A 14,627-nucleotide genomic window follows, 5' to 3' on the forward strand; every position below is an offset into this window, starting at 1 on the left:
GTTCGTACACTGAAGCACGGAGACGAACACACAAGCGGACTGGAAAGGGGTCACCGCCCCTGCAGAGGTGCGGAAAAGGGGGAGGGGCGTGGGTGGGTGTGGGCGCGTACGACGCAGAGATGGACGATGCGGCATAGAGGGTGCAAAAACTGACATATATGTTTTTGTGAATGGTACATAATGGGAAAAAAGAAAAAGAAGAAGCGAGCACTAGCAACAACAGCGACATACAGACGAAAAAAACACACATGCACACGTGCAGGCACACATCAACGGCAGCGGTGACAAGACCAGCAGTCCCAGAGGAGGCACCGCTCGCGCAAGCGCTGGAGCCTGGGTCTTCGATACCCTGAAGCACAAAATCGGGCGCGCCTAAAGGTAAAGCAGTTCTAACACATTGCAGAGATGACCGTCGAGTGAGAGGTGCGGTGCGCACGACGACAAAGCTGGAGCGTTCACGTTTGCTGCTAGTAGTCGTCCTCCATGTAGTGAACCCGAAGATTTGTTTTGTGCATCGGGTTATCGCACGATTTCGTCAGCTCGCCGACGCACTGGCTGCTCGTCAGTGGGTAGGCGGCCAGGTGATCGAGCAAGTACACTCCAGTAGCGTCGATGGACACGTTTTTGGTGGTGAGTAGCCGCTCTCGCTCCGCAACACGGCCCATCGGTAGAAGCCGTGGAGGCATATAGTCACTCCGGCTATCTCTGGTCACCGCCATTTCACTGCGTGAGTCGCTTGTGGTGGCCTGCGTCTGACTCGCCGAGGACGGGGTAGACCGCACGGTGCTGGCCATAGACTGGAGGTAGGCTGCTTCCCGCTGAACCGCTGCGGAGACCTCATCGGCTTCGAGGCCATCGGTTGAGGCGCCAGTGTGGCCCCGGCGGCTGGCGGAAAACCCCCTCGTAGACTGCTGCAGCGCCGCTGTTTTGTTGCGGCGCTTCGAGACGCCGGGCATGTCGAGCACTTCGTCATTCGTGTAGATTAACTTTTTTCGGTCCGTGTGGGCCAGCTCGGACGTGGCGTAGCAGTAGTCCTCGATGTTGCTGATGTCACCGTGGTGGAAGAGAAGAATACGTGGCGCTTCAGAGGCGAAGTAGCCCGGTGGCTTCGCCTCGGCGGTTTGCGCAGCTGTCAGAGCCTTGTACGACGTGTTGTAGGTCGTTGTGCTGCCGAGTTTCGCAATGCAGCCGGTGGAAGGGACCGGCTGGCCAAACTGACGGCGGTCCTCATCCCAGTTGCCGAGCAGGGTTGCGCAGTGGTAGGCCGACTTTACGGTGTTCTCACCTGCTGAGAAGACAGGCATTGCAGCTGGAGGTTTCGCGGGGCGCTGAGGCGGTTTCAGAGGCAGTGAGTAGGGCTCGTCACTGCAGAGAGATAAGCAAAGATGACCGAGAAGGTGAAGGGGAAGGATTCGTGCCGTGATGGTACGGGAGAGTAGAGGCTTCGGCCAAGCGGTACAAAGGCGCGCTAGCTTGCAGGCCAGGCAGCAAAGGTCGCAGATAAGGGGGCTGAGGCTTAACGTCCAGTGCACTTGAGGTGATGACGGGGATGGGGTTGGGGGTGGAGAGGAAACGGGAAAAGCAGAGGAGACGGAGGGTGATTGGGCCCCGTCCTTCGCGTTCCGCTGAGGACACGTGATAATGCACCCTGGTCTGCTGCCAGGATTGTGCACGCCGGTGATCGAGAGAGGCAGCAGAAACGCGCATTTTCGATTCAGGATGAGGAGCATGCATCAGATGAGCCGTCTTCGCGAGAGGACAGGGCCAAACCATGTGGCAGCGGCTGAGGACGAGGCGATTACAGAAAGGGATGAGAGTGCGCCGTGCCCCATGTCCTTTGCCGAGTGCCAGGGTCTCTTCCTTTACCCTTGTCGCGGAGATAACTGGCACCGGTGCCCCTCCTATCGATGCTGGAGCTGCTCCACGCACTCCCCCGGCGTGGCGCACAAGCGGCCAACTGCATCTACGCGCAGACATTCAAGGCATACTCTCCCCGCTCCAGCTTGGCACGCAGGCTCCACAGCGCTCCAACACACAACGGCGTACGCCCTGTAACAATCCCGCGACACCTACAAGGGCGTGGGCAAGGTTCAGAAACGCGGTACAGAAGATTTATGCATCGGCCAATAGAGAAGTTTCAGAGGGGACATATTGGCTGGCGAAAGCGGTAGAGGCGCGTGCGTTGTTGCTCCTACACAAGCGCATCGGCATGGCAGGAGGAGGGCCCTGTGGGCCCGCAACCAGTGACGACATCACTCCCGTCGCTTGACCTCTCCTTGGGCATCCTCGAGCACTAACTCGACCGCGAACTCGTCTGGGTAGCGGTCGCCCTTGGTATCCTTGCACGGCCCATCCAAGTCGCGGCGCTCGAGCCGAATGGTCGACCGCACCTCTAATCCGGTGTGAATCCAGAATTGCACCGGTGGACGAAGCGGGTTGGGGTTGTTCTTGTAGAAGAAGAACTTGAAGCACACATCGCCGTCGACGACTGGAATTTCATATGGGGATGCCATCTCGAGCGTGACGCCGGCAGCTCCGAGAACGCGAAAAGACCTCTCATCTGGGAGGTAGCCTGCGCTCCCACTCTCCGTTGCGTCCATCTCGTTCGCCTCCTGATACAGCACCTCCTCGTCATTGTGGAAAAGGTCTTTGATTTGGGTGCGCCAGCCGTAGGTGCTCGGATCCGGGACCGCGGAATGGAAGGTGACGGAGCGGTTGGTCAGGTACACGATGCGCCGCTCGGTGCACGGCCGTACAAGGACGGCCATCCACAAGTGCTCAACGCCGAGCCGCACCCAAAGCGGCGGGATGTTGTGCAGCACGAGCCGGCGAACGCGACGTGGGTGGGATGGGATCCTCATTCCAGGCTGTTCATTGATGAGGTGCTCGAAGTAGCGAACGTAGCGCTCCTGCGAAGGAGTCTGCACGCCTTGCAGCTTCTGGGCACCGATGCGGCTACGTAGCAGGCTGAAGTGGCGCATGGCAGCGTCGGCGCTGCGGCATAGGCCGGAGTACATGAGAAACGCACAGATCATTGTGCCAGTGCGTCCCTTGCCACCCTTGCAGTGTACTGCGACAGCTCGGTTATACGGGTCAGTCATAATGAAGTCAGCAACTTCGCAGCAAAAGGAAATCATCAGCGGCATCTCGGCTGGGTTGTGGTCATCCACAGGGTAAGTAGACTGCTGCGAAAACGGCGCGGTGCAGCGCTCCGAGCAGAGTGTGATGACATGAGAGGAGAGGTGCGCGTACTTGCGGTTGAGAAAGTTCGCCACCTCGCTCCACGGGTTTCGATAAAGGGCCTCCGTTCCTCTTGCTGGCCATCCCATCGCGATCACGTTGCGAGTAATGTATGCCATGTCCAACACAACCCCCTCGGCAGTGTAGCAACGACGACCAGAGGCGCAAAACACACGCAGCGCCCGAGATACCTGAATGACGGTGATGCGCGCAAGGAACATCCAATGCACAACGAGCAGCAAAGCCCAGAAGACGTTCGCCGGGTAGCGCGTGTGGATACTGGCCACGAGAATCCCCACAATCAGCCACACAAGCTCCCACCAGAGCCCCGCAACGAAGCGTGCGCTCTTCTCATAGGCCCATATCGAAAGTACCTCGACGCTCATCACGATGCTGTGCACGAGGAGAAAGGTCGGCGAGCTGCTGGTGCGCACCGCTATGAAAAGAAGAAACAGAAGGGTGGGCACGAGGAGTGCTACCTGCACATACAATCCGAGGAAAAAGTTGTACGCCATCCTGCAAACTTTGTCGACAAGACTTTCGCTGTGCTTCGTGAAGCTCAGGTCCTGCGGGTCGGCAATGGATACGTAGTAGTTGTCGGCCATAGCCAGGCCATTCGTCACCTCTTGCGCGATCTCATTCTGCACGTGCAGATACCGTGTGCAGTTGCGTAGGTAGTGCTCCACTTTCTCGTACAACGCTGTGGTTGCCGGCGGGCTCACGCTCACGACCTCGGCGTTCATTCTCCTGTACAATGAAAAGAGCTCCCTGGGCGGGAGTCGGCTCACCGAATGCGCAGATGGCGGCGACAGCGGAGTGAAACGCGCTTACGTCCCCTTCCTCAGGAGGCGGGGGAAATGTTATTCACAGAACGGCACCCCTTAGTGGGGTGGGGGTGCAGGAGAAGGGGAGGAGGATCTCGTTCCTGCCGTTTTCGCTCCGGCTCTTTTTTTTCTTGTTCAATGCCGCGCCTCTCTCTCAGCAAAAGCGAAGGCTGTGCTTTTCAGGCTGATGACGACACGAGGACGCACAGCGCGACGATAGCGACAGGGCACGCCGTCGAGGAAAGACGAGGGAGTGAGGGAGACGCAGGACAGTGCTGTGAGCCGTGTTGGCGCGTCCATTCGAGAACATATATGGGTAGGTGGGGTATACTTCGAGTGTGCACGGTACAGATACACGGGCGAACAGAGACGAGAAAAGAAGAGGTTAGGGAGGGGGTCGTGCGGAGCCTGCCGTTGCAGCCACCTTAGCTGATTTCTCTTTCCTTCGCGTACGTGTGCACCCCTCATACACTAAACGGCCTCAGCGCTGCGCGTTCCGAGACCGATGGCTCTTTTGGCTCACCAGAGAGGCGACGTCAAAGGCTTCCAACACCAAAACGTATAGTAAGGCGTTGAGCAATGGAGAGGGGGAGAGAGGTGAATGAAACAGCCAAAAGCAGATGGGGAGGGGGGGTGCACTGAAGGGAGGTGTGGGGGGGGCGGGGAGCCTGTGGGACGAGGGGGCGATGGATACTCGGTTCCGTGCCGCTAGGCGGCACTCTGAAAGCTCTGCCTCAAGCGCGTGGGGCAACGGCCGAGCAACGAGTCCCACTATTACCTGCCTCCCGGTTCAGCCATTGAGAGATGGCGCGCCTTCCGTTGCATGGACGTGCATCTCACCCGAACACCCCCCAATGAGGAAACAAGCATAGGGAGAGAAGGGCGGTTCGCAGCCTACACCGAGCGAAGCGACTTGACTGCGTCGTCTCGTGACTGTGCCGCATGGGCAAGCATAGAAGAGATGTTATGCTTTCCTCCTTTTTTCTTGCGCTGCTATCATAGCCTTCCTCGACTCGAATCACTATCTCAGGCTGACGTTCGTAGAGGAAGACCGTTGATTTGCTGGATAGGTGAGAAACGCGGGGTATATATATATATATATATTCGCATAACAACGTGGGCAGAGGAGACGAGAGTGGAAGGGGGAGGAGGAGGAGGAGGCGAAAGGGGTTCCGTATGACACTCACACAGGACTACTTAAACATCAAAGATGGCAAGCGGTAAACTTGACGGAGAGGCCGGCGATGAAAACACTAATGACAGCAACAGGAAGATATGTGCGCCGGGTAACACCATCACAGTGAACAGAGACAGTAAAAGGTGGCCACCCGCATAAACACAGACAAGCACACAAGCACACACACACACGCACATACGCTGCTGCAGATTTACAAGGAAGGGAGGGGGTAGTAACAATCGGCGCCATGTAAAAAGAGCACTGAAGGCACGAGCCGGCAAGAGAATGAAGCCAAATAGGAGCGAGGGCAACAGGAAGTGAGGGCCTGCGACCATGAACGCGAAAAGTGCCACGTACGCCTTTCTTCTCCCTTTTTCTCCCTGCCCCCAATCACAACCAGACTCGATACCAAAAAGCCAACAGCGCTTCTCCTCCCAACGTTTCCGCACCACAACAAACAAGCAGGGAGACATACCCATACTCCTCACTTCATCTATCTCTGGCGGCACCGCGGTTACGCTCTCGCTTTTTCACTCCGCGTCCCTCCTTGCGAGACGTGGTGTGCGACCGGCGCCACACGGACCTGCGCGGACGGCACCCCGTGATCGGCGCGGGCTCTGCCTCAGAGTCCTGCTCGAGGGCGCCAGCCGTCACGTCTGCCGGAACGTCAACGGCGGTCGTGGTGGTGGCGGCGGCCTAGGCGCATGCACGGGGGGCATTGAGGAGCACGTTCGCCAGCTTCAGACCAGGGCCCTGTGAGGCGCCCTGCCCAGCCGGCACGCCACGCCTCCCACACCCGTCGCACCCCATAAGCTGAAGAAGCTCTCCTTACTGGCGTCTAGAGACCGCGGTGGTGCTATCCAGGTTCTCCCCTGCCTTGCACTGGGCATCTGCGCATCATTGCCCGCTCTTCTCAAGCGATCGCCGATGACGCAGCGGTAGACAGGCGACGTGTGAAGCTCATGTGGCGTTGGGGGAGGGGGAGATGCGCGGCGCCAGACCACTTCGTAGAGGGAGGCGTGCTCGGAGCCTTGGGCGGTCCGCGAAGCTCCCGAAGCGTATTAGGCACCTTCACAGCAAAAGCAGGTGAGATGGGGTCTCCAGAATACCGGCAGAGCAGCAGGGAGCAAGCCATCTGCTCTCCCTCTGCGCTGCGGCATATCGCTAGCGGATGGCGGGCAATCCTGCACATAGGAGCACGCACAAGAAAAGGCGGGCAGAGATGTGCTGCTGCCATCTAGGAGGCTCACCACTGTTGCTCTTCGGGCGGGCGGGGGACGTATGGTCACAGAGGTGACAGTTTCCAATCAAAGGCCTCGGCACGGACTCTCTATCGCAGGACGTTGCCGCACATGCCTGGTGCACCGCTTCTCCTGTTTCACTGCAAGGAAACGCGCAGTCGCACGTAGCCGATCGTATTCGATTCGATATCTGACGACAGCGGCCCTACCACGCTCTCGGGCGCCCGCTCGCACACGACACGGTAATATCCATCCAGCGTCTTGAGATAGCGCAGCGGGCGGAGGTCGACCCGGCATGTGCCCATGTACGCCGCACATTCCCAAAAGTGTTCCTCCCGCTGACGAAAAGTCATCCCGCGCGCGCTGCCTTTCCCGCCGCTGGCATCGCCACTCACCGTGGAGGCGTGCCGGGAAAGGTCAGAGTGCCACACGCTCAGCTGTAGCTCCTCCAGCACGTCGGCCAGACCGTGCGTCACAGGGGCCGTCGCTGTACAGCCACCCGCGGGTACAGTCATCTCAGGCAGTTGCACGATTACTTCGTAATTGTATTCCGGGTTGCTGCTCTCCTCTGCGACAGCGCTGCGGTCGTAAAAGCCGCCGTGCGCCTCGTCAACGTACCAGTCGCGGATCAGTTCTCTGCTAGACGATGGCGCACTGACGCTGCATGAGGAAGACGCTGCCACATTTGGTTTCGTCCACATCGTGTCTGCGACACGGTACACCTCCTCAATGGTGACAAAGGAGTTTGGCTCGGCGTAGCTGATCGCGCCGTCGACGCCTACCTCCGGTATTGAGCGCGGCCGTGCGGACACGATGGGGAAGTGGCTACCACCGCTCCCCGTTGCACCACCGCTGCGACGACCTTGTGCCACCGCTACACGCGGCAGCTCGACGGCACTGTGCACTACAATGCGCAAGCGCCGCCGCTCTTTCACACCACTGGACGGCAACTCGTCCGCCGGGGACTGCGAGGCGTGCAGAGGATAGGCGACTGAGACGGGGCTGAGATCTTCTCCAGCCGATGCATCCTGCACTCGGCGAAGTCCAGCAGGGGACCTCTGCAGCGACGTATTGGCGCTAGACTCCTTCGCCGGCCGAGCGGCCTCAGCAGGTGCGGGGATGCTGCTGAGCGGGGCGGAGTCACTTGCCGGCGTTTGGAGGGGCCTTTTGGGAGTACCTCGGATGGGATTAGCCGATCGTGGATGCCGCTGGTGAGGAGGAGCGGAATCTAGCAGGGTGGTGGTGGTGGTGCTGCCCGCACCATGGTGCCGTACCAGTACTTCGAGGTGCGCAAAGACGTTGGACACGTCGGCTACAGGGTCTCGAAAGACAACAGCACGCGATTGGTGGTAAAGCCCGATTACCGAGAGCCCGAGCAGCTCTTCCTTCGCCACGTGCCGTGGCCCCTGCGTCTCCCACGCGTCGCTTTCCTTCTCCAGCTCTCGCGCGTCCATCACCTTGTACGCCTCGACAACGAGTTTACTGCGATCTTCGAAAAAGCTGCAGACGTCAAAATGCAGGCAAATGGACGGCTGCTGCACAGGCACAGGGTGCACAAAGGACGAGAGAGAGCCAGTGCAAGGCTCCAAGGTTGTAATGTCGCTACTAAGGCGGACATTGATGCGAATCTTGTGCAAGTCCGCTGTGAAGGTGGTCTGCGCAAAGGAGAAGTTGGAGAAGCACAGCTCCACGGCAGCTTGCATGCCGTGGACGCTGCCGCTGTTCGTAATGGGCAGCACCTCTACCGCAGTATCGCACGCCGCTGTGACGGCTGAACTACGGACTAGGTGCTGCTCCGCTCCTGCCTGCACGGAAGGCGAGCTGTTTGATAGTGGTGCCTGCGGCTGCACGCCCCGCCGGTCGCGTGCTTCGGCATCCTTTTGCATCTGCAGCGCAAACTTTTCTTCATCACTGCCCTCTGACGTGTAAGCGGCGTCGCTTCTCTCGCTGGCGATGTCATCGACGCCCTTCGCAAGCATGCCGGATCCTGCATCGTCGAAGTTCACGTGGCCCTGACCGACTCGTCGCGCTCCGGCAGCTGCCACTTCGACCGACGTGTCAGCATCGTCGATGCTCAAGCCGCGAGCGGCCGCCTCCATCTGAGCACGCAGGCGCAGCCCTTGCTGAAGCAGCTGCTGTGTGATGGCCGACTTGTTCTGAAGCAGAGCTGTGCCGTGGTAACCCGGGTGCTGCCTGTGAGATCTGCGCGTACGCGTCGTTTCTGTGGAGTATGGGGCGACTAGGGAGACAGACGATTCGCCTGCGGCCGTTTCTGCAGATGTCGAGGATGTCTCAGTGGGTGGGTGCGCGGCGTCCTCCCCAGTGCGCCCAGGATGACGGTAAGAGCGGCGCGTCTTGGCCTGTGGAAGTGGTACACGACGGCCATCTTTGTCCTCGTGACGCTTGTGCTTGCTCGCCGCCGTCGGCTCCGCTGACGGTTGCCGCGAGCTCGGGTAGTACTCTACGGTGACTGTGAGCTTTAGCTTGCCTACGGGAAGTTCCGAAAACTTGCACGACCCTGCTTCTTCAACAGAGAGACGGGAACGCCGGTGCATTACCGGAAACCACCCTTTCACAGGGCGACCAGGCTGGAGCGCGTCAAGAGCGATTCTGCACCTTCCCACCGTGACAGGGGGACGGCCGCTGTAGCTTGACGGCACAAACACATCAACCTGTACCCCCTGCTGCGGCGATGCCGTCATGCGCTCTAAATACGCCACAAACTGCGTCGCCGCCATCTTGATTGGGTACACCATTGTCACCGGGCCGCGCCGCAGCTGTGGCGTGGCTGGCTGCCCTTGCGCAGAGGGTCGTGTTTCACCCCAAAAAATAGGACCTATGCAGCAGTGGTCGACTGGCACCACGAAGCGGTTCGGGCTCCGCGAGGGCAACGCCGCGGTGGCCTCTGTCACGCCAAGTGCGGCTGGTGCGGCGGCACCGTCAAAGCCGGGGGACTCGAATAGATGCACCAAAGGGCTGTGGTTGATGGCTTCATCGTCTAGGATGAGCTGATCTACGCGAAGACGCAGCTCTCCCCTCGTGGGAGCGACGAGGCCAGGCGGCAGTGGGGTACCGTACGAGACCCTCATGCCTGATGCCGAGAGCCTGGTGGAAAGACGAATGCAGCCACGTATACAGCTGCTTCCTCCGCCCTTGGATTCTGCTTTATGCCCGTCTCGGTTGAATCAGACACAGAAGCGCCGCGGCAAAGGGGGCGAGAAGGGAGGCGACACGAATACCTATGGTGTCGCACAACAAAACTAACGGGAACGGAGGTTCGCGCTGCTGACGCGGTCGCGCGGCCACGAAAGAAAAAAAAGAAGAAAGGGCCCGACAGACGCGCCAAAGGTGCAATGGAACTTACAAGCGCTAAGCCGCACGACGCCCTCTGCGCCCCGACAGAGCAAGAGAGCAGAGAGGGGTGGACGGCGTTAGTGGTGTGGTGATAACCTGTACAACTACAACTGGAAAAAAAAAGACGTCGAACTACAGAAGAGGGGCAGGGGGCGGGCGTGGAGAGAGAGAGAAAGGTGCCGACGTGGATGTTTGGCCGCGGCTGTCTGGGCGTCAATGTAGGAGTATGCAGGAACGTGTGCGTCCGTTAAAGCATGACGGAGACAGGGGTGAGGGAGGGGGTGGGAAGGAGCTAAAGAGGGGCCTGGGCGGAGAAGGGGCAGGGGGCGGCAGGAGACAGACCACGACCAACCAAAGAGGGAGGGTGACGGGGTGAGGCGCCTGTATTGAGCAAAACGAAAGAACAACAGACACCCCCGAAAAAAAACGGAAGAAACAAAGGCCCAACACACACGCGCACACACACACATATATATATATATGCGAAGGCAGAGGCAAATTATACACGAAAACTGATGGCGGGAGGGAGGAGCCCTCCTTTCCCCCCTCCCACACAGAACGGCGGAAGACTGTCGAGGACGCGGGGGTATTAGGTGCGGTAAAGAGCAAGGAGCAGAGGGGGGGGGAAGGCGCGAGGAGAGGAGCTGAGATCGCGACGAAGAGCCCAGCGGTAAGACAGCAGAGGAGAAACGGTGCGGCGTAAGAACGTAATGGTGCTTATGTGCACGTCGATATGCCTGCCTTGCTGTGGCGCAGATGCGCGGGAAGTGACTGGGCACGTGCGCTCTGTTTTCTCCCGCTTTTTTTTCCACTCGCGTGGAAAGACCTAGGAAAAAAAAAGAGGAATGGGCCTGCACAGCGGCCTGCAGAATGACCAAAACAATACAGAGAGAGAGATAAGCTGACAGAGGTGCACCAGTCGCGAAACTGACCTGCCCGAATCCCCGCGCCGTTCCGTGAATGGGGCGAAAGGGATGGATAATTCAGCGCTTCTTCTTCTCTTTGCTGTCTATTAAAGTGAGCTGAAACAGCTGATTCGTGCAAGGCAAAAAAGGAAAGCGCAGCCACAAACCCTCAGCAGCTTTCCTGATTTCCTTTTTTGTGTTTCTGCAGCGCTTGTGCCTGTGTGGCGGTGTGTATGCGTGCGTGAGAAACCGTCGTGGCGGCCTTCCACCACAGCAGTGTTTTATTATTGCTGAGGGACACGTGGTGTCCTTATGGAGGCTCTCCTATGTGCACCCCTTTTCTTCTTTTCGTTTGCTGCTTTTCTACCGATCGACAGTCAGTTCAGATGCAGTCGAAGAGGCAGCGGCTCTCGCTTGCGGAGAAAACGCGGCGCTAGGGGAAGGGGGGAGAGGGAGAGCGGCGTGGCAGCGTTAGCTCATGGGCAAAGCGCGGTCCGGTGTGCGTCAAAGCGTGGCGAGAAACAGTACAAGAAGCGAGGAGGAGTTTGCGACGATGGCGAGCACGCGACACAGCACTACTCCTTTTTCTTCTCCGCTTTACAAGCAGGAGAAGGTCAGCACGCTTCGCGCTTTTACCCCTCACTTCGAGACAAGAGAGCAACGCGACGTGGGGCATGTGAGACACGGAGAGTGGCGAATGTATTTGCGGCACTGTAGCTGGTTACTGCGTGCACGCGTCCGAGAGAGCGAGGGAGGGGGGGAGCTGTATGGACGAGGCTGTGTGACGAGCAGGAAGGATCACCCACACTTCGCACTCTTTTGTTGTTTCGTTGAATGAGAACGCACACGCGTCACCCATATGCTGCAAGTCATGCCGCTGCACCCAGACAAAGAGCCGCGTCGTGCTTCACCTCTACCCGCGCGCTCTGCCTTCGCAGGCTGTAGCGTGGGGGGGCGAAGAAAAGGCGTTCAAGACAGGAAAACCCACAAGAAGGCACCGCCACAACGGCAATACGGTCACAGGACTGCGGCCACCGCATAGAAGTACGTGCACCACGCTTCAAGACAGGCGACATGACGTTTTCAGAAAACAACAGCATCACAAGAGATGCGTGGCGCTGCTGAGTGCAGACCTGAAAAAGAAAAACAAAGAAGACAAAAATGTTAGGCAACACTCAACGAGGGACTCGAAGGATTACTGAGCAGCAACACAGAGAGAGAGCGGCGCAGTCCGCAGGTTGCGATGTGTAGGGGACTGAGACACAGGGAACTATCATCAGACAACTCACATCAACATCAGCGAAGACACACACACACACACGCACATACACAAACAAGAGCAACCGAGGGATGCGCAAACCCACCAAAGCCGCACCAAAAGTCATATATGACACTGTTGCTGTTGGGTCTTGTGATGGTCCTGCGTTGAGATGTGCCTGAAGCTTTACAGAAGGAGATTGCAGGGAAAGGGCGGTAGTGGCAGGCGTACGTAGAGAGGGCGGCCTTGAAAAAAAAGAAAGAGTGCCCATCCCTGCCGCTCACCAGCACTCCGGTAGAGGGACGGGGGGTGGGGGCGGGAGGGGAAGGACAAGTGATCGATGTATCAGGGGGAAGAGGAGGGGAGGAGGAACAAACGCTGAGCAATCCACGTACGGCTCTTCCGGAGGCGTCAGCAGCAGCTTACGACAGAATCGAAGAAGAGAGGAAGAGATGCTTTGCTACTGTCAGCCACGATTCTGACGCGATGTCACCTGTGTATCTACCGAGTTACCCATCGGCTTCGTATATGTCATCTACAGTAATTACAACAGCAGCCTCTACCGCCCCATGGGGCCAGCACCGATCGTTTTCTTCAGATTTCACTCATCGGCAGGTGGAGAGGTTGTCCTGCGACGCTTCCGCGGAGCGCACTCTATCTGCCTTACGGAGCTTCTTCCGCTGTGTCGCTGTCAAAGAGGGCTCAAGTGACCCCACGTCTGACACGGCAACAGTACTTGCCTCATCCAACTGCTTCACAGCGTCCTCTTGCTGCTCCGCCGAGAGCGTCAAGCGCAGCATCGGCATGTAGAACGGAAGCGGATCGGTGGTCGTCTGCTTGCAAGTCGAGATGCGAAAAACGGTTGGGTTGCTCAGCCCACTTTCCACCTTCGCAGCGCTGTCCACGTTTTCAAGTGGCACCTTTGCACTCCGGCCGGCGTCAGCGCTGCGAGTCGGCTGGGCCCCCCCGTTCGGCATAGCCGGTGCGTTGAGGTCAAGAGGCGACATCACATCTGCCCCGTTTACCCCTGCCTTTCTACCAAAGATGTCATCCTCTAGCACCAGCGCCGGCGGTGGTGCACCCGTGGCAGGCGTTGGCGCCATGTGCGGTGTCGTCTGGGCGGAGAGACTGTGTTTCGCGGGTAGGTGATGACGGTTGCGTTTCAGGACGAGCAGGAGCGGCACGTGAGGTGGGTTGACCGCGCGAACACCGCGCCGGCGCGTTTTGGGGAGAGAGACGTATGTTAGCTTTGTCCCACTTCCATCCATCACGGTGCGGGACTCGGACACGAGGAGGTAGTACGCAGCGACGCCGTGGCAGATGAGCCGCCCGTACCCGTCTCGAAAGTGGAAGACGAGCGATTCGGGTGACTTGGAGGCGCTCTTGACAAAGGCCGAAAAATGTACCTCGAGGTCTTCGATCTGCTGCGTGAGGAATTCGCTGTTCAAGGCGTGCTGCAACTCGCCGCGGAGACGCGTGTTGAGGCCCTGAAAGCGCGCCTCTGGCGAGTCAGGATCCAGCGGCGCTCGTACGTTGCGTAGCGGTGGCGCTAGCATTTTGGGGTGTATTCGCAGTCGCTCGAACTCCAGCAGCTGCTCTTCGCCTTCGAGGTCGAATGCGTCCATGACCGCCTTCGGCAAATCAGTAAAAGCCGGCCCCACAGGCGTCCCCGACTCCTCTGGCTTCACCTTGCGCCACTTTCGCGCCTTGGCGAGAATATCTTTCGCCAGTTCATGTGCGAAATAGTCGTTCAGCAGACGGTTGCGCACCTTGCGGTTTTTCGGGGCGCGAATGCCCGGGTACTTTTTGTACCTCGGGCGATTCAAGTGGATCTTCCGATTGCCCTTGACCTCCGCGTCCGTCAGGGGCCGCCTCGCCCGTGGGTCCAGCACCGTTGGGTCTGATATCTCCGTGCGCTTGCGAACAAAGCTGTTATCGACGTCGCTCGGTTCCGAGTAGTCCTCCCGCATCAGTATCAAATCGCCATCGCTGCTGTAGCCAACGCTGCGGACGTGGATCTGCCGCTTGCCGTGGCGGTATAGGTCGTAGGTGTGAAAGTGCACCTCTTGGTCGTACTGCATCGACCCGTTCTGGATCGTCATGCGCTCCGTTGCTTCCTGCCGCAGCGCCTCTGTTGCCGTCTGCTGGATTGGAAAACTATCTGTCACGTTCATTTGGTGGGCCGTGCGGCTCTTCTTCTGGTAGCGCGGCGTGATGAGGGGTACGGCGGTGGTGCGGGGCCCAAGTGGTGGCGTGCTTGTCGCTGCCGTGGATTGCGCCGATGATGACGAGGAGGAGGAACGCTGCCGTGGATGCGGTGAAGGTGCCGCTGCTCTGCAGAAACTCGGGGGTAGCTGTGGGGGCTGCACTGGAGACCCTGGCAGGCCGCCGGCACGGGGGCCAGAGAACGCTGCCGGAGCCATAGGAGAGGAGAGGCTGTGAAAAGGGGGATTGCCGTGCTGGTAGCTTGTGTGTGTCACTTGAAACCCCTTCGAAGAGCTGATCGCTGTCATCGTGGTGTTGGCTGCCGTGGCTGTCGATTCCACGGTGGCGGTGGGCGCCGACGTCGCCTTCGGTATTTCTTCCGGCCGCGGAGAGGCAGGGTCGGACTCGGCGGCAAACATCCCG

At 59.0% G+C, this 14,627-nt stretch overlaps 4 protein-coding genes across 4 annotated transcripts; all 4 read right to left on the reverse strand.

Moving 5' to 3' along the window:
• Positions 1-467: 467 nt before the first annotated feature.
• Positions 468-1,304, reverse strand: LSCM1_02202 (uncharacterized protein; the record flags this gene model as incomplete). Its single annotated transcript, XM_067319788.1, has 1 exon — positions 468-1,304. One exon carries the CDS (start codon positions 1,302-1,304, stop codon positions 468-470), a length of 837 nt encoding a protein of 278 aa, XP_067175163.1.
• Positions 1,305-2,252: 948 nt separating this feature from the next.
• Positions 2,253-3,983, reverse strand: LSCM1_02203 (uncharacterized protein; the record flags this gene model as incomplete). Its single annotated transcript, XM_067319789.1, has 1 exon — positions 2,253-3,983. The coding sequence occupies one exon, from the start codon at positions 3,981-3,983 to the stop codon at positions 2,253-2,255; it is 1,731 nt and encodes a 576-aa protein (XP_067175164.1).
• Positions 3,984-6,619: 2,636 nt separating this feature from the next.
• LSCM1_02204 (uncharacterized protein) lies at positions 6,620-9,571 on the reverse strand (the record flags this gene model as incomplete). Its single annotated transcript, XM_067319790.1, has 1 exon — positions 6,620-9,571. The coding sequence occupies one exon, from the start codon at positions 9,569-9,571 to the stop codon at positions 6,620-6,622; it is 2,952 nt and encodes a 983-aa protein (XP_067175165.1).
• Positions 9,572-12,604: 3,033 nt separating this feature from the next.
• LSCM1_02205 (uncharacterized protein) lies at positions 12,605-14,623 on the reverse strand (the record flags this gene model as incomplete). Its single annotated transcript, XM_067319791.1, has 1 exon — positions 12,605-14,623. The coding sequence occupies one exon, from the start codon at positions 14,621-14,623 to the stop codon at positions 12,605-12,607; it is 2,019 nt and encodes a 672-aa protein (XP_067175166.1).
• Positions 14,624-14,627: the final 4 nt, after the last annotated feature.

The sequence above is a fragment of the Leishmania martiniquensis genome, chromosome 34 (genome assembly GCF_017916325.1).
Source record: "Leishmania martiniquensis isolate LSCM1 chromosome 34, whole genome shotgun sequence".
Lineage (NCBI taxonomy): Eukaryota > Euglenozoa > Kinetoplastea > Trypanosomatida > Trypanosomatidae > Leishmania > Leishmania martiniquensis.